Consider the following 22,791-nt stretch of genomic DNA (forward strand, 5'->3'; position numbering starts at 1 on the left):
AGGTGAGGGTGATATGGCTTGTCAATCCCAGCAGGTATATAACAGGAAGGCCGATGGCCTGCCCAGGCCATACCTGTCATCATCCTTGGCTTCACTCAATTTTGTTTATAACACTCTTCCATTTTCTTCTAGTTGTGAGGGTGGGGGATGGGGAGGGGCCTCATAATTGGAGTAGCCTAGGGCCTCTCTTCATCTAAATCCGGCCCTACTCCTGATTCTCACAGGGGTGCCGCAGAAAGACTGTAGCTGGTTAAGGGAGCCATGGCCTCAAAAATGTTGAGAACCTCAGCTATAGCAAAACGTACTACATCACTTTTCCCACTAGATGTCATAGTAATGTAGCTGTAGAAATGTTATCTTAAGAAGCTAGGCTGATTTTCATGGGTAACGCTAAAAACAGGATTGCAGGTGTGCAACTTCAAGACTGAGCAATAAGTGAAGGGGATGCTCAATGTTTCTCCTGCCTTCACCTTCTCTTGCGATCTCACTGCTTTCCCCACGGTGGATTTTTGTGTGTCAATATCAAGAGCATTACCTACAGTGAGGACTTTCATTAATAATTTGGTGTAATAATTTGGCTCCTAGACATTGTGGCACTATCAAAACTGATTCTTTTTTCTGGTTCTCATAGCACACTAGGAAGTATTGGGTTGAAATTAAATAAAGAATGGACATCTATAAATGGGGCAACTCATATTTATATTTTAAAGTGGCACTGGTCCCTCCTTCTTTCCCACTACACATAGTGTACGAACACATCGTTTTCAAAAATCCAGCCAAATCGCAAGTATGCTCCCAAGATGCCTCTGATATATACAGTCCATGAGCAAAACAATGAGCAAAAGGCAAGCAAGGTTCAAAGCAGCATAACAGGGCAAAGGCAGCCAGGATGAATGCATTTTTGAACCATTATAATGTGGCCATTCCGGGCGATTGATTCAGGAGAGTTAAACAGACACATTTTTGCATGGACGCTATATTTATGCTACTTATCTGCACATATAGTCCAAACAGGAACAGTGGCAGCCCTGTACTCACCTTCACCTCAGAGTAAGCCTTGTGTAAAAGTTCTGCATTGCTTAAGCTTCATTAAAGCTCCACATTAAGATCTTAAGTAGAGATAATACTTTGGCCACTTCATGAGAAGAGAAGACTCCCTGGAAAAGACCCAGATGTTGGGAAAGATTGAGGGCACAAGGAGAAGGGGACGACAGAGGACGAGATGGTTGGATAGTGTTCTCGAAGCTACCAACATGAGTCTGACCAAACTACAGGAGGCAGTGGAAGACAGAAGTGCCTGGCATGCTCTGGTCCATGGGGTCACAAAGAGTCGGACATGAATGAACGACTAAACAACAACAACAAAAGTGATATATAAATCACTTTAAGCTGTGTCAAAATTCACCATTATAATAATGTTGTCAACCTAAATCCACATTTTTTTTATGTCTCTCTCTGTATGTGTTCAGAGCAAAGACATCACAGGTAAGTTCCCAAAGGTGACAGATGGGGTCTTCTATATCAATTCTGGACTTCCCACTACAGTAGGTCCATTGCTGTCTTTGCTCTCAAGGCACTGAAGGGAGAGAAGTGGGGATCAAGGGCTTGGTTCAATGTGTAACTGAGAGGGCTTGGGTGAGACACCTATGAGCCTCAACATGTCAGGCCGCCTTGGGACTTTTGTGGGTTCTTCCAGATCTTTAGTTGTAGTAGGGGTTCTCTGTGGTCTGACAAGCCTCTTTCTCAGCCGAGGTCTCCCTGGGATCCTGATAAATGCTCCCCAAAGCACTCGAGATTAATCAGAATCAGAAGAATCTTTATTTGCATCAGCCACTAGCCATAGCAATAAAATGTACTGAAGATAGAGGTAAAAAAACTTAACTATAGAAAATACATTTTGGGGGTTTACATCAATAATAAAATAATAGATCTTATTCTAATTGCCCCCGGTTAAAAACCTTGCAGTTTTTGCTGTCACCTGATCATCTTGATCTGCTAAAGAAAGGACACACTTACAATGGTTGAGCGACCCGGCATGGACAATAATAGAGGGGTGATAACTTCACTCCTCAAATCTTTATTTATTTATTTGATTTTCCAAAATATAAACATACAACAAAACCGTTTCCAAATCTACTTATTGAGATTACTCTGAATCTCCTGACTCCCCCACCCCGCTCCCTTCTATGGGCACTATTGATTCTACTTCAACTGCATATCAATACATCTATACATTCTGTTACATTACAAGTCCTGCTAATGTTTTGACCTGTTTACAATGATTTTGTATATACATTATAAATATTTCCCATTCTTTCTTTAAATTTCTTGCCTTCTTGATTCCTGAGCTTCCTAGTTAGTTTTGCCATTTCGGCATAGCCCATCAACTCGAACTCCTCAAATCTTTATCAAGAGTGCGAGCCAAAAGCACATGAGCCACTGACTCAATACTGTCAAGCACTGGAGATGGTTTACAGTGTCACACAAGACATGGGAGGGGGGGGGGAGAGAGACAAAAACAATGGGGGCGCCAGGAACACTGGAAGTGGGTGGCACGCAGCAGTAAAAGAAAGGGTCCCAAACAAGACAAAGGCTCCCAGGATAGCGACCTGTGGATGTTGCACGCTGAAAACACAGTGCAATGCAAACGCAGCGTGGGAATGGGCACAGCATAGCTGTCAACTTTTCCCTTTTCTTGCGAGGAATCCTATTCGGAATAAGGGAATTTCCCCTACCCCACCCATCTTCCCCCCCTCCACCCCTTTTTCCCCCTCCCCCTAATGTCTCAACAAATGAAACGGATTTGTAAAACTGTTACATGGAAAAAAAATACGAGAGACATTACACATACTTCGGTAAAACAAGAAAATCTTTTAATAAAAAAAAAAATACTCAAAAAGGGGGAACGTTGACAGCTACGGGGCACAGTTGCGTGAAACAAAGCACATGAAATAAAGCCACAGAGAGTTTTTGCTTCGAGCCACGCGTGCAGCAGTCCTCCTCATGTAACCCTGGGGCAAAGCGAGGCTTCGCACGCGACGCACGTGGCAACCCAGCCACGCGCACTTAAGAGCGGCGGAGAGGAAGAGAACCCGAGGAACTTCCAAGGGCAGCGCGGATGCGTCACTTTAAAAGGAAGAGACCTCGCTGGCGGAAAGCCTTTCTCTCCGAGCGCATGCGTAGCTCCGCCCTGAAGGAAAAAGCCGTTGCCTTGGCGGCGAGCCGCGCTTTCCTCGCCCCGCCCACCGTCGCGGTTCTGAGGCGGCCGTTGGCGGCTCGCGCGGACGGCCTTCTCCCCCCCCCACCCCCACCCCCAGTTTAGCCAATGGGCCGTTGAATGTCTGTCAGGGGCCGCTTTCGTTTCCCGGCGAGAGGGAGTCCAGTCGGCCGGCGGCTGCGCCCCCCGAGAGCACCCCCGCCGCCGCCGCCCCGCTTCCCTTCCCCCGGCCTCCGCCGACAGGGATGAAGAGGCTGAAGGGGATCTTGAGGCTCAAGAAGAGGCGGGCGGCGGAGCAGCAGCCGGCGTCGGCGGCGTCTAGCGAAGCGGCCGGCGAGGTTGTCGTGTCCGCCTGCGCCTCATGCCTCGCCAGCGATGGCGCCTACGTGGTGCGGAAGAAAGAGTTGGGCCAGCTGCACCGGGCAGCGGCCGAAGGGAGCCTGGGCGACGTGCAGCGGCTCGTGCAGAGGCACGACCTCAACGAGCCGGATAAGGACTCCAGGTGATGAGGGCGAGCCACGGAAAAGGCTCCCCCCCCCCCGAATCTGAGACGGAGGAGGCTTCTTGGCATTATTATTATTATTATTATTATTATTATTATTATTATTATTATTATTATTATTATTATTATCATCATCATCGTTGTTGTTTCGGGAATATAGCGCCTCCTCCTCCTCCTCCTTCTACAAGATTTGGCGCTCAGCTTGGCCTGCTGCTGCTTCCTTTGAAGATACAGTGGTACCTCGGGTTACATGCGCTTCAGGTTACATATACTTCAGGTTACAGACTCCGCTAACCCAGAAATAGTACCTTGGGTTAAGAACTTTGCTTCAGGATGAGAATAGAAATTGTGCTCCGGCGGCAGCGGGAGGCCCCATTAGCTAAAATGGTGCTTCAGGTTAAGAACAGTTTCAGGTTAAGAACGGACCTCCGGAACGAATTAAGTACTTAACCCGAGGTACCACTGTACAGTCGCTCCACTGTATCTTCTCAGTAGCCCTGTGCGGTAGGCCAAGTTGAGAGTGAGTGAGTGACAGTACCCCAAAGCAAGGAATTCAGTCCCCTCCTTGGTCGGTTCTTGGCCCTGAACCCACTGCATTCTCATCCTGAATGCTGGAGATTGCTTTTTCAGTGATTCAAAGATCCATAATAATAATAATTTATTATTTGTACCCCGCCCCCCATCTGGCTGGGTTTCCCCAGCACTCTGGGCGGCTTCCAACAAAGACTAAAATGTCACACATTAAAATCTTCCATGAACAGGGCTGCCTTCAGATGTCTTCTGAATGTCAGGTAGTTATTTATCTCTTTGACATCTGAAGGGAGGGCGTTCCACAGGGCGGGCGCCACTACCGACAAGGCCCTCTGCCTGGTTCCCTGTAGCTTTGCTTCTTGCAGTGAGGGAACCACCAGAAGGCCCTCGGCCCTGGATCTCAGCGTCCAGGCAGAACGATGGGGGTGGAGATGCTCCTTCAGGTATACTGGGCCAAGGCTGTTTAGGGCTTTAAAGGTCAACACCCACACTTTGAATTGTGCTTGGAAACGTACTGGAGCCAGCTCCTAGGGGTTGAGGTCCCTTCAGCCTCCCCTCCTAAAATATTTGAGGGGGCCAGTCCTCGTCTCCCAATTTTTTATTCAAGTTGGCACCAATTGAAGGAATGCCAGGTGATATAAGCAACAGCCACTGTATCTTCACAGTAGCCCTATGAGGTAGGCCACGTTGAGAGAGAGAGTGTGTGATAGTACCCCCTTAAGCAAGGAATTTAGTCCCCTCCTTGGTCAGTGCCCGGCCCTGAACCCTCTGCATCCTCATCCTGGATGCTGGAGCACTATTTCAGTAGTTCAAAGATCCATAGGAGCCAACTCCTAGGGGCCGAGGTCACTTTGCCCCCCATAAAATATTCAAGGGGGCCAGCCCCTACCCCCAAGTTGCTGGGCATGGCTATTCAAGTGATGTGTGTGCACCATGTCTTGTTGATTGATTATGTGGGGTGGGGCTTACCTGTTGTCGTCCAATATTTTATTCAAGTTGGCACCCCTGGAAGGAGGGCAGAGCGATATACACAGCAGTCACTCCGCTGTATCTTCACAGTAGCCCTGTGAGGTAGGCTAAGTTGAGAGGGGGGCAGTACCCCTAAGCAACGAGGCACCACCTCGGTCGGTTCCTGACCCTGAACCCACTGCATCCTGGACGCCGGAGCACTTTTTCAGTGTGCACTTGTGTCCAAAGATCCATAGGTGCCAACTCCTAGGGGCCAAGATCTGTTCGTGCCATCCCCAATAAAATATTTGAGAGGGCCATCCCCCAAGTTGAGGGGCATTGCCATTCAGATAACACCTTTGAATGCTTAACATCTGGATTTAGGGTGGGTCGGGCAGTTCCCTTACACAGGGTGCTGAACTGAGGGGGTGCAAAATTGGGAAGATTTGTGATTGGGAATATTTATTAGGGGGCGCCAAATTTTGGGCTCACACAGGGGGCCATATTATGAAAGATTACCAAAGTCTGCCCTTAACATTACATGAATAGGAGCATAGCTAAACTATGTGTCTTAAAAAGCAGCAGCTAAAGATGCTTCTGAGTAGGAAATAATCGGTCATTTGCATGATGTTTCCCTTACATGGTAGAATGCAGGGATTGTGTAAAGCAGTCTTGGAGTCTTTAGCCCCTTCAGTACATTCCTTGGGGTTGTTCTTGCCTCACTATTTTCAGACACCTGTTAACTTCTTGCAACTTCTTACTTAATAAAAAAATAATGTAAATAAATAATGTAAATAATGCACTAATATTGACCACGAGAAGCAGTAGGTGTGAGGAGTCTTTATTAAGTTGTGACCATACTTGTCCTATGAAGTTTAATAACTATGTGTCAATCAATAATCTCTCAGGTTTACTTTTAGGGTTGTTAGGGGAAAATGGGCAAAACCAAAAGTGTAAGATAACAAATATTAAGTCAAATAACACATAGGAAAAACTCTTGCTGTTCTGAGTGATATATTGATTGTACTCAATGGTATCCCTTCCAGAACACCTTTGCATCTTGCCTGTGCTGGTGGATATACAGATATTGTTGCTTTCTTGGTAGGCAACAAATGCCAACTAAATTTCCGTGATAATGAAGGGAAAACTCCATTAATGAAGGTATGTATGAAACGGTAATACAATACCACATTCTATAAATGCCATATCTAGTTGAAAATGCCAGTTTAGTACCACTTTTTTTGTTAATGACAACCATCAACAAGTTAATTATTATAATGTTAAAAGTTACTGCTTCATGTTTCATTAAATTCCGACAGCATTAAATATTTGTTTGTATTAACATAATTTGTGGGCCTAATTTCCTTTCTTTAATTGTTGCAGGCTGTACAATGCCAGCAGGAATTTTGTGCAATTTATCTGCTTGAGAACGGAGCAGACCCTAATATTGTGGATGCTCACAGTAATACTGCCCTCCACTTTGCTGCTGCTAATTCTGGTGTAGCTATTACAAAACATCTCCTTAAATATAATGCTGATATTGAAGCACAGAATGAGGTAAAGTAAAATTAGCTGAATACCATAAAATAATTTTTGCTTCTGAATGCTCTTTTGAATGTTAAAATAGTTTCTTGAAGAAAAATAATTTTGCTTATGTTGTCAACTTGCATGCAACTTGTCTTTTGTGGCAAGAGAACTGTCGAGTGCCAGCTCGACATCTGAAGAAATCAGTCTCACACCATGATGGGTTGAAGAAATATGGCTGCTCTCGCTCCGGCTCTCTTGGCCGCCTTAGAGCTACTGCAGCACAGCCTTTATTGTGTGAAGTCAGAAAGATACAAAATACAAGCGAAGCAATTTGTTCTCAGCCAGCAGATAAGGACCTTCGCACTAGACCATGCGAGCGATCAGGCTATGTTAGTTGACCAATCATTTGGGACAGCACGAGCTATTCACGCGCTGTTCATGCTCCAAGGATGCTCTAGCTATGAAATCACCCTGCAATAATAAGAACTTTGCTCATGCTCTCATGTACAAGCAATCATTTTCCCACATGCCCTCTTTCCTTGTTATATTATAAGAGGGACCCTTAATCAGAATTGCATTCCCATTACCTAAGCGTTTATATTTTGCAACATAAATTCCCCTTGTAACCCTTGTGGTGGGCCGTGGTCGGTACCACCATGCAATACATTGGGAAATCAAAAAAAAGCAAGCATTGAATACAACAAACATGCAATTACAATCAATAATAAATTTCTTAACTATAATCCATTAGGTAACCAAGAAAATAACCAATCCCATGGATCAAAACCTTCAGGTGGATTCAAAGGATTATGGGTTATCATTTGTTCCATATAATCAATAATAGCGGAGATATTGGTTGATTGATCAGTTATATACATACAACAATGAGAATGAATTAAGGCATAAATTCCACCTTTAGAGGCAAAGATTACATTTAAAGCATAAAAAGTTTATAAAGCAACTTCTCTTATTTCTGACTTTTTTTTGTTTTTGTTTTTTTTGTTAATTATTTTTAAAACAAAGATGGTAAAATTAAACAAAAATTCGGTCCAATTTGCCACAGAATAACCATAAATCAGATTGAAGCAAATATGCAGATTTACTGCTCTTTCTCATCCAGTCGAACCAAACATAAAAATCTTTACACGCAGCTTGTTCATAAGTCATGTAGGTTGTGACATTATTAACTAAAACTTTTGGCCTATCACTCATAGTTGTAACATTAAGAAAACAAGAAGATCCATTAACATACTCATAGGTCCAATTACAATATGGATAATGACCTAAAAATTTATTGCTATTATGATTAAAACGAAAACTATAAGGCACTATAAAAACACAGGGAATAAACTTATACGATTATCCTTCATATTATTGCTAATCTTATATGAAGCATTTACTGGAATGCTAGAATACCACCACCAAAAAAGGCTCAAAGCTTTTTAAAGTTTTTTTTTTTTTAATCATTATTCTCAGCAGCTAAAAAAAGGCACTAGCCAAGCATATTCCGCTTGCTGTAACTAAAAAGATTGCAACAAGGTCGAGAACAGGGCCCATTGTCTTCGCAGGCCTTGCTAAAGAACCATATTGCAACTTTCTTTCTGTCCGGGAACCATGCCAAAGCACAAAAATGAAACAACTGGAACACACTAAAAACCCTCACCCCTCCCTTGCCAAGAGTCCACAATAGTTCCAAGACAGCCCTCTGTACATGCTCAGGGGAACACATCATAAGGCAGGACTCCTGAGGGAGGAGGAAAAAAAATCTGGGGGGTAAAATCCAAGTGATGCCAATAAGGATGAGAATGGTAAATTAGTCCAATGGCTGTTTCCGAGCAACCTGTGTGATATTTCGTGGCTTGATTATTGGCATGTAAAAACCACAATCCAGAAGAAGTCACACAACCATTTCTGCAGATACAGGAGCCCATTTGCTGTAAATAAGTCTCATGTATTGCTCCTTGTACTGCTGAGTCAAAAGTCCAAGCCCAATGAAGCGTGGTGACACAGATGGGATGGTTGCTATTAGGAGGCAAAACCCAAGCGATGCCAGTCCAGCAAGGACATCTTTCAAAGCCAGGCTCACTTCCCAAACAAGAGGCAGCAAAACTGTAATGATGTTTGGTGGTTGAAGTGGCTTCCAAGGGAAAAGGGGGCCAATGCAGTAGGGGTGAAGATGGCCTTTCAGCGTGCCAGGAAACACTGGAACAGCTGTGGAAGAGCCTCTTCCATTGCAGAGGTGACTGTGATCTTGTCTGCTGGATCCTTATGTCCTTTAAGGGCAGAAAATACTGGAGACAAAGTGGAAGTGGGCAGGTCCAAATAACTCTTTATCCGATTCAGCTGTCCAAGAATTTGTTGTAAATCCACCAATCTAAGATAACCAGGAAACTGTAGTTGAGGCGTAACTGGAATGGCTGCAGATGCTGTCAGCTTGTGTCCCAGGTACGTAATGGGTAAGGTCCGCTGGATTTTTCTTTAGCCACTGTCAATCCAACAGGTTTTATCCTTTGCAGGATTTTGGGACACGGAGGAGGACAAGGCCGTGGCTAGCAGGCCGTGGCTAGCAGTGCCCACTGACTGGCAGGCTTTAAGCATATCAGCAATGGCTATATTTGATGTTGCCATTAGAAGGCGCAGTGCTTGCGTACAGTGCTCATTTGCATTATCAAACACAAGCTGGCGTACAATCGGTTCTTGTGCTGCCAGGTCCTGAACTTGCCGCTTGAAGGTATTATACAAGCGATCAACAAATTGTCCATAGGGCTTTGTAGGGCCCTGTCTGATGCTGCCCCACCGGCCATTGCGCTCATTCCTGTCATCAGGGACAGAGGCCAGAGCCTCTTGGGCTGAGGCTGTGGTGGCTGCCCAATACATAGGATCAAGGGCCAACTGTTGGGCAATAGGAAGAAAATTTCCTCCTCCCGTCAGCCCATCGAGAACATCGGTTTGGGTCAGCATGGCGGGGGCTGGGGGTGCAGGATTTGGAGTATCAGCATCAAAAGGCAGCAACGGAGCGGCGGCACGGAGAGATTTTTGAAGAGGAATGGTAGGAGCGGTGCCAAATGCCTTGGGTGGAGGAGGTAGAAGAGCAGGGGGTGCTGAATGCAAAGAATGCAGAGGAGGGACGACAGGAGCCGAAGGAGGAAAAATGTCTGCCTGTTTAGGAGGCTGATAGGACGGTGCTTCTGAAGGCAGCATGAGGACTGGGAGGGGGGGCAAAGGAGCTGAAGCAGCGGCCAGGAGGAGATTTGTAGGAGTTAATCTTGAGATAGCCTTATAAACCTTACAGCAGGCATGCAAAACTTTGACATCAATCTGAGGATGGTTTTGGAAAAATTGTCCTATTTTTTCCCAGTCTTTTAAATGATAATTCCCATTCTGAGGAAACCAGGGACAGTGAATATCCAATGCTTCTATAAGAGACACGATATCAGCATCTGAGACAATAAGGCTGTTGCTGGCCAAGAGAAATTTAAGGTCTTCAAAAAACTTTTTCTGTGGTGCAGATAGAGACGTCCCCATGATTGCAAGAGTTGCAAAAAGAGCAGGGAGCACTTACCAGGGATCCTTAGAAGGATGAACGACGCGTCTGCAGCCCTTGCCGGGCGAGATAAGTGCTGATAAGTCCTTAACGTAGTCCAGAATCACATACACGGGGCAGCAAGGGAGCACTCACCGGGATCCATAGCGGATGAAAGACGTGTGGTGAGCGCTGAACGATGAGGAACAACGTGGAGTCCAAAGGTAGTCACACGGGGCACCAAATGTCGAGAACCAGCTCGACATCAGTAAGAAAATCAGTCTCACACCAAGATGACTTGAAGAAAAAGCTTTGGCTTTAGCCGTGCAATGTTTATTGTGTCCAGTGAAAATAATTCATCCTCTCTCCTCCAGCACAGCGCTTGTTCTGCCTGGTACTCAAAAGTAACAATTCAAAGGAATGCAACCTTGCTCTTGCCCGCAGACAAAGAGAGTACTATGCTACGTGAGCCAATCATTTAGTCTAGCATGAGGTGTTCACATGCTCATCATGCTCTTAACAATATCTCGTGCTGTAAAATCACTCTGCAATAATAAGAACTTTGCTCATGCTCTCATGTACAAGCAATCATTTTCCCACAGAGAACGTTGTAATGAGTAACTTTTCTATATTACCCACCCCCCAATCAAGTGCAACATGTACAATTTACCAAGCATTCATGTGAAAGCATAGCATTCTGGTTCTGGATTGAGTGGGATATTATTCAAATGATTTCCCCTCTGTGGGAATAGGAAGGAGAATAGAGAGACCTACTCAGAGTAATTAGGGAGTGGCGCTGCCCTGTCCTGCCGCTGGTTACTGAAGTGGGAAGAGAGTAATTCAAAGAAGCCTGAAGCCATCCTATGTGCTTTTAGCACCTTGTATAGTACTAGTTTGGGTGCACAAAGCCCTAGAGGCCTTAAGATTCAATGAGTATTCTTCAATGTTCTTCAGTACATTGGTGCCTCGCAAGACGAAATTAATTCGTTCCGCGAGTTTTGTCGTCTTGCGATTTTTTTTCGTCTTGCGAAGCACAGTGTCGGGAAAGTTTTGGAAAAGCTTCAAAAATCACTAAAGTCTTTAAAAACCTCAAAAAAGGCTACCACACCACGTTCTATGAGTTGCTTCTCGAAGTCAAGTCGTAACTGTATTAACGGTGTTAAGAAAAAGGAAACAAACTTGCAAGACATTTCTGTCTTGCGAAGCAAGCCCATAGGGAAAATTGTCTTGCGAAGCAGCTCAAAAAACAAAAAACTCTTTCGTCTTGCGAGTTTTTTGTCTTGCAAGGCATTTGTCTTGCGAGGTACCACTGTATTCTTCAATGAGACCTGTGAGTATAGGGTGGTATATAAATTTTAATTATAATATAATATAATGTAATGTAATATAATTAATATAGCTGGGAGCATTACGTTATATTATATTATATTATATTATATTATATTATATTATATTATATTATATTATATTATATTATATTATATTATATTATATTATATTGTTCCCAGCTGTGTTGGACTTCAATTTTGGTCATCCCTAGACAGCTTAGCAAGCTGTTTAGGATGGTGGCAGCTGTAGTTCAACAATATCTGAGAACTCTGGATTGAAGAACACTGTCTAAAGGAGCTCCCCTCACCTTCAGACTTGGAGTTCTCCCACCTTACTTTGTGCAAGCTCTGTTGGAGGCAAGCAACTTTGGTCCACACACAAATGTCCTCAAGTTCTATGGAAAACAATACATATGTGTGTATTGCAAATTTTGTCTGCTAATTCAGTTTTATGCTTACAGGATGGGAATACTCCTCTAATTGTTGCTGTCACAGAAAACAATCGAGAAATTGTAGAGTTTCTTTTGGAAGAAGGAGCTTCTGTAAATGCCACAGATAATTCAGGAAGGTACAGTCTGGTTCATTTATCTGATCTAAAGACTTAAGGACTATTTCTAAAGAAAACTGTTGCAGTTTTTGTCCCATGAACTGTAATATATGAAGAGACTATGGGTTGTATGCAAGAAAGTAATTGCACTTGCAGAACTACTTCTACTTTTGCCACAAAAGTTCTCCCACCGTGTGCCCTGTAGACCCCCCTGCAATCTGCTTTGAAGGTTCCTCCAACCTTTTGGAGCGGATTTGAGGTAGGGTCTGTTCTTAATAATCACCAGCTCTCCATGTTTTTATTCTTGCAGTAGAATTTCACAACATTTAACTAGTATGCTAATGTGGACAAAGACTGCTGCAGTGAATAGACTTTGAATCTCATTCTGAATTAGTAGCCTAATCTAGACCTAATCTTGACCAAAAAAAGAGAATATCTGCATGGAACTTCCTTCCTGTGCTGCCCACCCTTTCATGTCCCTGCTTTCTTCTTGACTCTTATTTCCATGCTTCTTACTCCGTCCTTTTTGGCAACCTGCTTTACACCTCCATTTACACCTTCACCCCAGTCTTGTAATGTGCTCTGTGTGGGGCTTCCCTTGTGCCTGATTCGGAAGCTGCATTTAGTGCAGAATGGTGCAGCACAGTTGCTGATAGGAGTGAGACCTTGTCAGTATATAACACCTGTGCTCAGATTCACACTGGTTACTGATTTGTTCAAGCCGTTACTATTAGTATATAAAGCCCTTAAGAACTTGGGACCAATTCACCTGCAAGATCGCCTTACCTCATATATGCCCATTTGGCCAGTTTGATTGGCAGAATCGGCACTAATATAGGTGCCACATAACGCACGTTCCACATTTGTAAGAAATCAGTCTTTTGGTGTGGCAGCATCTGCACGTTGGAACTCCCTGCCTATTGATATCAGGCAGGCGCCTTCACAGTGCCCACCCCGAAACACCACATTCTGTGAGTATACCCTGACTACTAGTGGCAGGGATTGCACTAGTGGTAGCTTACACCTGTGCTGGATTTAGATAGGCACAGTTTAGGGTTCTGCAACACTGGTCCCACTCACTACTGGCAGAGTTTGACAAAGCTGGGAGGAGGGGATGCCTTGCCTTATCTACATTATTTCCAGTGTAGCAGATCTTAGTTTGTATTGTTCTATTAACCAGCAGCGGGTAGAAGATCTAAGTTAAATTCATCGATGAAATTCAGCTGTCCTTCCCTTTCTGTTTCAGAACTCCACTGTTGACTGCTGCTTCTGAAAAACACCGTGATTTAACAAACATTCTTCTTCGACATGGCTCAGATGTTTTTCATAGAGATGAAAGTGGATGGTCAACAAAGGATTATGCTCTGAATAGCGGAGATCCCATGTAAGCTTTTATTTCTAACATTTAAGATTATTCATTGACCATAAAATAAATAGGTTGAATTTGTTTAATCATTGCTGGAATGAAAATATCTATTTATGTAGCTACTCGCGTGCGCGCGCGCACACACACACACACACAAATAAATAAATGGATCAACTGTTATGTGAGAGTGGATCTTTAGAAAGTCAAAGGCCCTTTCAAAAGTTAGGGTTTTACTCCTTGAGTTGATGTAAAACTGTTCTTCTGGTTTGAGGTATGTTCTTATTCTCTTCATGAAGAATCAATTGTTTGTATTGTCATGATTTGTAAAAATTATCTCCCTTCTACCCCTTAGTCTTCTGCAATATGTATCTGAATTTTCGAACTACAAAAATAAAGAACAGAGCTCTGGAGATCAAAAAGTCTTAACTTTATTGAGCAGCCCAGAAAAACCTGGATATTCTGGCATGTTGGGCGCACCAGCTACAAACAAAGAAGGTATGATTTTATATACTAAAACTAGAGAATCTGTCCTTGTTCTGACATGCAGTCTATGCAACCGAAGTAATCAGGCAAACTGAAGCCACCCTTTCTATGTTTCAAGTACCCAACTGGTGACTAATAATATTCACAAAATGATAAGAGTTGAAAGGGAATTTGAAGGTCAGTTAGTTTAATCCCTTGTTCATTGCAGAGTAGCCACATTCCTTATGACTTCTGTGTGCCTCCTACTAGGGGTTGAGTTTTCATCCTGAAACATGCCTGTGCAGTATGTTAATATGTTGCAGAATGAGTGTTTGTGCGTCTAAGGATTTCTTAAAGTTTATGGCACCTGAGGAATTCAGGGTTTAGGCTACTGAATTACACTGTAGCTATATGCAAACTTAGTTATATGTATGCCATATTTGAGGGGCTAGAATAGAACAGCTTCTATAATATTGCAGTTACTTTGTGTCGTTGGCTGCTTAGTAAAAAATAGTGCATTTAAGCATTTAAGTTTATACACATACTTTATAGAAGTAATTAATATTTGTCCTCTTAAACCCTCATTGTAATCCTGAACTTAATCATAATATCTCCCCCAATGGGGAAAGGGGGGGTGGGATTTGGGAAGGGGTGGTCAGTTTGGAGAGAAGCAAATTCCATGACAAAGTACAAGAATCAAAACAGCAGTACACTAGGATTACTTTTTTATTCTTTTTGGGGTGTCTGCTTATTAAAATAAAAAGTTCAGAATCTTGCAAGGAAGGTTCACTCTTTGATCTGCAAACTTAGTGCATGTGTATATTTACAGAGCTATGCCCTGATACGAAAAATGATTGCCACAATGCTGCTTTGAAACATTATATACCTACCTTCATGTGAGACATCATGCTGCAACTAGTGCAACACATCCTGCCTATTCACTTATTTAATGGGTTAAAAGGAAAGATGAGTTACAAGGTCACTTCTAGCTCTGTCATTCTGTGTGGAGGGTATTGCTTGCACGTTCAGTAGCTTTGGTTGCATGATAGATTCAGTTGCATTTTCTGGTGTACAGAGAAGTCTGGGGCTTAAGTCTACCCCCCTGCCACTGAAAGCTTTAAGGTAGTGGTGAAACTTCAACTAACCAAAACATGATACCATGCCATATTCATATTGCCTAAAAAAAAACATTGCTAAGGATGTGGCCCTTAGCAGTTGCAACTTCCCAGCGTTTTGGAGCTTAAGTGACCATGGAAATCCCTAAACATAGCATGTTAAACTGAAAGGGGTGCTTTTTTGGGGGTGGGGACATCAAAACTTTGCTTCAGCCATTTCATCTCTCATCTTTGTGCTGTCACTTCTGCAGTAGAAACCTGAGTCATAGTTATTGACTTCTAGTAATATTGTAAATTGCTTCTGGATCCCTCATGGGAAGTGATTCATATATTAAATGATGATGATGATAGTAATAATAACGTCTCTGAATGCACTGTGGAATGAGAGTTGCAGCTTAATTTCTGGCTGCATATCGAGCTTGCCAACAGTATTCAATTTGAACAAGAGCCCTGGGTTCTCAATAGTGGTATCAAAACAGCCAAATGAACAGTGCTCATAGAAAGTAGCTATAAGCTGGTGGAATCTAGGTTGGATACGTATTTCTTTAACCATAATTATCATAGTGTAAACCAGGGGTAGGGAATCTTTAGGGTCCAAGGGTTGCGTTTTCTAATGTCTAAGCTCCCAAGGGCTGCATATCAGCCATGGTCAGGACTAACATAAAAAAGTGGATGAGTCTCCTGGCTCACTCTTATACATATGCAAATTGCTGCATAACACTCATTCAATCATGCCCACAGCCCTTATACACAGAGAGAGACATGCACATACACATTTAAACTTACTGTCAACACCCTTTTTACAGTTAGTTAATCTTTCCCTCCTCATCTGTAATCTCAGCAAGGATCCTCACACCCTTGCACAGTAATTGGGCTTAAAAATGCTGTTTCGTTGGAGCCACTGAGATACTTCCCCGCCCCCATCAAGCCTAATTAAGTCCTGCGCGGGATGAATATTTGATGGCATTGCAGTACATGTGGAGGGTTAAGTTCTTCCTCCCCGGCTCTCCTTTTGCTGCACATCTTCCCCTCCCTCCTCAGCAGTTGGGCTTATTTTTAAAAAAACCTTCTGTTGCTCCTAATGGAACAAGCTCAATTGTTGTGCAGGGGGCTGTTGGGGGGACAGACGTTTGTTTCTGCATCCTACTGTCCAGGGATTCTTTACATTTACCCTTTTTACATATGTGTGTGTGTGTGTGTGTGTGTGTGTGTGTGTGTGTCTGTGTGTCTGTATGTATATATCTGTCTCTTGTGCCCCTCAATCCTGTTTTAACTGTTTAGTTTGGTGTTTTCCAACTGTTAAAGTTACATTGTATCAGTGTTTCCTAAGAAATGAAAATGTAAGTCTTTCCTTCAACATTGTCCCTTTTTTTTTAAAGGAATGATCAGGAAGCTTCCTGCCTGTATATATAACAAAAGTGAATACTAATGTGTCTCTTCTTAATTGGTGTTTATAAATTGCTCTAGAGTAAGTTTGTAGCATGAGAGAATTTATTTTGGTTGTTGTAACATACCCTAATACCGGAAGGGTCAGGAGGATTAGATAGGCCCATCCGCTTTGTATCCTGAGAAGCTGCAATCCTATATAGTGCTCATTTAACTGGAAGTGAGCCACATTTATCTCAGCTGGACTTATACTGCTATCTTAGAAGTGCCTCCTGAGAAATAAGACAAGAATGTTAGCATATTCATCTCAATACATTAATCTATGTAATCTACCAAAATATGTAAGGAGAAAAAACGTGCTTTCATACTTGTTAAGACCAGCTCCAGATTCACAGGCAAATAATGCTAAATGGAATGGAAAACTTCCATGCCCTGTATTGGTAGCCAGTCTACTTAGAAGGGGGGGGGGGTCATATCTATTAATGTGGTGATCAGGTACTGTATTCCCAAGCAGAGAACTAAATGTATCAGCTACATCTTTCCAAACTACATTTTTTATCTCTAGTTGTGTCTTTGATCTTTTATGAGAAGTGGAGAAATCCAAATATCTGAGGGTGGGAGAGCGTTGGATGATTTGCCTTTCTTGAACTTGAATTGGTGGTTTGTTTTTCATTGCAGCATACTCATTACATTGAATGACTTGTTAGTGTATATGTGTATTTGTATTTCTATATTTGTAATTGTTTTATGAATTCACTATTTTTATCTATTCCTTCCATGCCTTGGCCTAAATAGATAGACAAGTGCACCTGACACTCAGTCAAACAGCAGGAGATTCAGGGAAAGGTATAACAGTCTCCAAGGGTCAAATATGTAATGATTCATTTAGATTTAGATTTTTAATTCAGATTCCCTGCTTTGGTTTGTGCTTACTGCTTTTAGGAAATCCATAGTACATAGTTCAATTGTAGCAAGCTGATGTGGAAATAATGGTCAAACTAGATGATGGGTTTGTGTGTGTCAGGATTGAGAAATATGGTAACCAAGGATGGATGCTTAAATCCTCTCCCCCTGCCATAGTTGTCGTCCCCCCGCCCCATGCTTTTCCTCCTGGGGAAGAAGTTGCTATAAGCATCAGTTTTATCTTTCATGGACTTGGGTCTGATCAACATCCCCATATCTGCAATTTGTTTTAAAATACAGAAATGTGAAATGCAATTTCTCATTTTACCTATCATCTAATTTAGCCCTTGGTATCTTGTTCTCTTCAAGAGTGAATGATTTAGAAGCTATTGTTGCTGTTCTGTACTTCTTGGATCCACTGTATGCTAGAGCTCCCATTGTGCACATGATAGGATTGTCTAAGCTTCACAGAGAATGTTCCTCAGGCAGTGAGGAACTTCTCATCCATAGGGTAATGGCCTTGCTTAACTAGCGCTCACATTGTTACATGTCAGCAGAGGTAATTTGGATGAGTGAATTGTATCTTTGGTCTCTGAAAGTTGTTTCTCCGTGCACTAGCCTGTGTTAGGATGTGGGCTGTTTCTTCTGTGTAGCTTCTCATTCCTTTTCAGACTGTTATGGGAAGTGACATTCTTCAGTCTCCTTGATTTATCTATTTGGAGGGGGGAGAGAATTTCCAGAGTTCTCATGCATGATGAACAGGCTCAGAAGCTTCCTTTGCAGAGAACTGGAAATTTAGGAAAAGTACTTTGCATTTCCTACCCACCCCCTGCCCCTGAAACAAGTAATTTTGGAAGACAATAGGGCTGACAATGGTAGAACTTCCGTAAATCAGAACTTTTTGAGCTTTGGATAACTCTTGGGGAAAGCCCTGATTTCTTTCCCCTCAGAATTTCCCCAAAAAGGCTCAGAAAGACCCAGCCATTTGGAATTGAGATAGTGTGAGTGCTCAAAATTACTCCCAATATGGAAGGTGGCTTGTGTGCTTGTTTTATTGATTGATTTTTTTATTAAAAAAAACTCTGACCTGCCTTTCAACAAGGCCCCAAATACACATCGAGGCATCTGTGAATGTGAAACTTTCTTGTACTTTGGCTTTAAAGACAACTTCAAAATTAAAATAAAGATATGCCTATGGAGCCATTTTTTTACATTGATGCAATCAAAAAGCCACGACTTGAAAAGGAGTTGTGTTTACATAGGTCCTTCTATTCATGCACACTTGTATCCATGTATATCGTTGATTATGGATTTGTATGCTAAATGGTCATCATTTCCACCATTCCCAATACCATAGGGAGTGATAAGCTTTACAATGGGGGAATCTTAGATCCCTGCTTGCTGTTTTTTATTTAGCTAGTGAACATGTACAAAAGTGCACAAGGCAGTTATTTTCAGATTCTTAAAGATAATTTATCTATGTACCTTAATATCTTTAGAGATTTTTACAGTTTAAAACATTTTAACTGAAATTGTTCCTTAAAGTTTGTTCATTGTCTTGATTTTTATGTTTTTATTGTGCATGCTTTTTAAACAGTTATTGATGACCATTCCTTTGGAGATTCATTCAGGTAAGATTTTACATTTGCTTTTGATAAAATTAGTTCTACAAAACTGGATTTTTATTCTGATTTTTAAATGTTCATTTCAGAGATTCTGGAAAAGCAGATAATGACAGCTGGATTTCTTCAGAAGAAGAAGAAGATTTCAGTCCTAAGGTATGTTATAACTTGCAGAAGTCAGTTGAACCATAACCTGTTAGACTTGGGTCCACCATCTGCTATTGGTACTACACCATACCTCAACCAGTGTGATCAGTGTTTTTTGTTCGCCTGTGAGTTTTCCCCTGTTTGCAAACTCTAACTCCAGCGATGTACATATTTTAAGTACACTTAATTAATATATTGATTATTAAACCCCAGATTGATTGTTCTTATTGTTTATGTAGAGAATTATGCAGAAATTATTGTTTAAATAGGCTGGCTGTTTGCCATAATAAACACATTGGTTGATTGATTGATCCATCGATTGATTGATAACTCCAGTGATGGGTCATTATGTAAAAGTCTTGGAGCTTTCTTCACCCACTGCTGAGAAAGAAACAACATAATGTGGCCTTGTTAAAAATATAATATGTGAAGTGTTGCTTCAGCTAAATCTTAGCGTGCTTAAATTTTGTTTCCAGAAACCAGAGAAACCAAGTTTGGCTCAGATAATGAATCTTTCCCAGCAAATCAAGAAAAATGGTAAGTTGCCTGTAAAACAGGTTTATTATAACTTGCTTGAGCAATTTTTAAAAATAATTATTTCTCATGTGTTTAATTTTTTGTGTGTGTTTGTATTTTGATGTAGTAGATGAGAAAAGTAGCATTATCAGAGCAGAACCTATAGCCATTTCACAACAGAATAAATCAGATTCTGAAGCTGAAGATCTGAGAAAGTCCCTTCCTAAGCCTTTGTTCCAAGTTCAATCCTTTCCTCATCCTGTTCTGTCCTCACCCGGCTCCTTTTCAAAGTGTTCCCAGATGACTCCCAAACTGGACCCTAAGCAGGTAAAAAAATTAATTTACAAGTTTCAATCTATCATATGTTTATCATCTGTATTTTTATACCCACTTATGTTTGTATAAAGACAATGAAAATAATCAGTCATCAAAAGAGAATATACAAGCAGTATCCATTAATTCCCCAAAGCAAGAATTGAATGATCCAAATGATTCTTCAATCATTGAAGAGGAAGAATGTGAGGAGGAGGAGGAGGAGGAAGAAGACGAGGAAGAGGAGGAGGAAGAAGAAGAGGAGGAAGAGGAGGAGGAAGAGGAAGAAGACATGGAAGAGGAAGAAGAAGAGGAAGGAGAGGAGGAGGAAGAAGAGGGGATAAAGGCAGAAATGGAAGATAACTTCAGTGAAGAAAAGGAGAATAATTTTAGTGAGGAAAACATAGAAGAAAGTTTGGGCAAGATAGAAAATGTGAAAGGGGAATATATTGAAAACCCAGAAGGCAGAAAAACTCTTGCATCCAGTGAGCTTAAGCAGGAGGGAAATGCTTCTAATACTAATAGTGAAATAGATTTACAAAACCAAGCACTGAAAGAATCTTTTGGCGTCCCTGTATCTTTTATTGATGGGCAACATGAGCGTTCAGATGAAAATAGAGCTATTAGCAGTGTAAATAATGAACTGTCCAATTGTTCATTTGAAAAAGAAAAAAGTTCTAAATATGAAGACCAATTCCAAGAAAATGAGAAAAGCACCAATATGTCACATGAGAGCCCATCTGAGATTTTTGAAGCAACCAAAGATTGTACAAAAGATGCATTTTCATCTCCCTCAAACAGTTGCCGTGATAACGGGGTAGATTCAAACATGGGTGATGACATTGAAAACGTTGATGATTCTGGGTCTGAGACAGAACTTGAAAAACACAAATCTAGAAAACAGAATTCCAAGGATGCTGATCTTTTGGATAATCAGAATATTGGAGAAGAACAGTACATGGATTCAGAAGAACTGGAAGAAGCAGTATGTGAACCACTAGTTCAGAAAAGTGAGAATATTGAGGAAGAAAATCTAAAAGCTTTTCAACCTAGTGCCAAAGTAAGTAAATATAAAATGATGGAAAAAATCATGTAGTAAAGCAAAAAATGAAAGGTAAAGATGAACTTCAGCGAAGGAATCTGCATTGTGAATTAAAGGTAAAATCTATAGTTTCATATTAGCCACCCCGTCATTTTTTGTATAACTGCTGTTGGATTACTGCAGAGATAGTCAGCCGGGCTAACAGCTAGGGGTGAAGGGAGCTGTAGTCCAAGACATATTTAAGATGGCTCATTGGCTACCTCTGAACTAGTGTAATGCATTTTATAAATGACTGCCCTTAAAAGTTATTTGGGAACTGCAGTTGGTTCAGAACATAGCAGTGTAATGGTTAACCAGTAAGTGCTAGCTTTATTGTGCTTCATCAATGCTACAAAATCTGCATAGGCAGATAGGCAGTTTGTTTCTAGTCACAGTTCAAGGTGCTGGTTCTGGCCTGTAAAGTCAGAAATGGCTTGGGACTAGGATACAAGAATGACAGCTATGAGCATGCACAGTCTTTAAGAACTGCCTCAGAAATCCGTCTTAGGGTGTCTACTCTTTTATAGTTGATAATTACTGTTTTTTAATTGTGAACTGCTTTCATAAGTCCATAGAGGAAAAGCACATAGAATTACAACGATAACGGATCAGTAATAATTTATGGTTAATAAAATAATGGAAATGGAACTACAGTATGTTAAAAATAAGTAAACTATGACAGCAGTGGGGAATCTCTAGCCTACAGGCCTATAATTAAGCCCAGCAGGTTTCCCCAAGCCATGCCAACCTCATATTATATCTGATGTCTGGTGTGGGCAGGTAAAGGTGTGGCTGCAAATGAACAATCAAGAGTTCTTAATTGTTCCTTGGCAAGTAGGGCTCACTGACAACACCAATCAGCTGACTGGTTTCTGAGAGAACCCTCTTCAGAGTTCTTAGTGATTGACAGATTGATGGACATTTCTCCCCCTATAATACATTGGCAACAGTCTGAAGCAAGATGTTTCAGGTAAAAAGCCATTCTTAGTGTCTCCCACAAGAGGACCCTAGAGTGGTATTTTTAACTTTACAACACAATTCTATATGTACATACTCAGAAGTAAGTATCATTTTGTTCAGCGGAGCTTACTCCCAGGTAAGTAGTACAGGACTTCCACCTTAAATCTTACAAAATTTATTTGTATGTAGATTAAACAATAAGTGGGAAGTTTAATTTTAAAATTAGTACATTCTTTGCATTAGGGAGAATCTTCAGAGGAAGATGCTGAGAAAGAAGATGACGAAGAGAAAGATGGGGGGAAATCAGATGTTGTCGATAAAAAAAGGATACATATCGGGAGCCCTCAGAATCCCCTACAAGATGGTGTTGTTAAAAAGGGTACAAAACTCAAATTTTCTTTATCCATATCACAGATTATAATGTTAATATCATTTTGGAATTTCGTTTTGGTCACTCGCATACTTAAAATCTGCAATACAGTGACTTGTTGCAAGTATTGGTCTCAGTCTGCCCTCAAACAGCCTTTACCTGCGTAACAGTCTACCTCTAACCCCTTGGTTCCCAATGTGGGGCACACGCCCCACAGGGGGGCAATTTGATTTTTAAGGGGGGCAATTAGGAAGCTTGTTTAGACCAAGGTAATGGCCTTTTAGGCTTCCTCCACGTGAATAGGAATTCACTTTTTGAATAATAAGAATTATATGTCACGGGGGGGGGGGGATGCATCAGGATTTTAGAGATGCTTAGGTGGGGCATGGCCAAAAAATGGTTGGGAAACACTGCTCTAACCTGTCCAG

The 22,791-nt window shown here is 41.7% G+C and overlaps 1 protein-coding gene across 10 annotated transcripts in view; it reads left to right on the forward strand.

Annotated features, from left to right (window-relative positions):
• The first annotated feature begins 3,235 nt into the window (after positions 1 to 3,235).
• ANKRD26 (ankyrin repeat domain containing 26) overlaps positions 3,236 to 22,791 on the forward strand; it is a 61,937-nt gene continuing 42,381 nt past the window's right edge. For 6 of the 10 annotated variants that reach the window (XR_014223811.1, XR_014223812.1, XM_082239395.1 and 3 more), the window contains exons 1-12: positions 3,238 to 3,719; positions 6,245 to 6,359; positions 6,582 to 6,755; positions 12,038 to 12,144; positions 13,370 to 13,507; positions 13,842 to 13,984; positions 17,248 to 17,298; positions 18,953 to 18,986; positions 19,067 to 19,133; positions 19,601 to 19,661; positions 19,768 to 19,967; positions 22,237 to 22,372. Coding sequence is in view for 8 of the 10 variants with exons in the window: in XM_082239395.1 (XP_082095521.1) it covers positions 3,463 to 3,719; positions 6,245 to 6,359; positions 6,582 to 6,755; positions 12,038 to 12,144; positions 13,370 to 13,507; positions 13,842 to 13,984; positions 17,248 to 17,298; positions 18,953 to 18,986; positions 19,067 to 19,133; positions 19,601 to 19,661; positions 19,768 to 19,967; positions 22,237 to 22,372 (1,483 nt within the window). In the remaining 2 variants the exon portion in view is untranslated. Of the gene's footprint in view, positions 3,720 to 6,244; positions 6,360 to 6,581; positions 6,756 to 12,037; positions 12,145 to 13,369; positions 13,508 to 13,841; positions 13,985 to 17,247; positions 17,299 to 18,952; positions 18,987 to 19,066; positions 19,134 to 19,600; positions 19,662 to 19,767; positions 19,968 to 20,047; positions 21,013 to 22,236; positions 22,373 to 22,791 lie in introns of all 10 variants that reach the window. The other 4 variants (XM_082239396.1, XM_082239397.1, XM_082239402.1 and 1 more) reach the window with 4 other exon arrangements.

This window comes from Podarcis vaucheri (genome assembly GCF_965113315.1).
Source record: "Podarcis vaucheri genome assembly, chromosome: 10".
NCBI lineage: Eukaryota > Metazoa > Chordata > Lepidosauria > Squamata > Lacertidae > Podarcis > Podarcis vaucheri.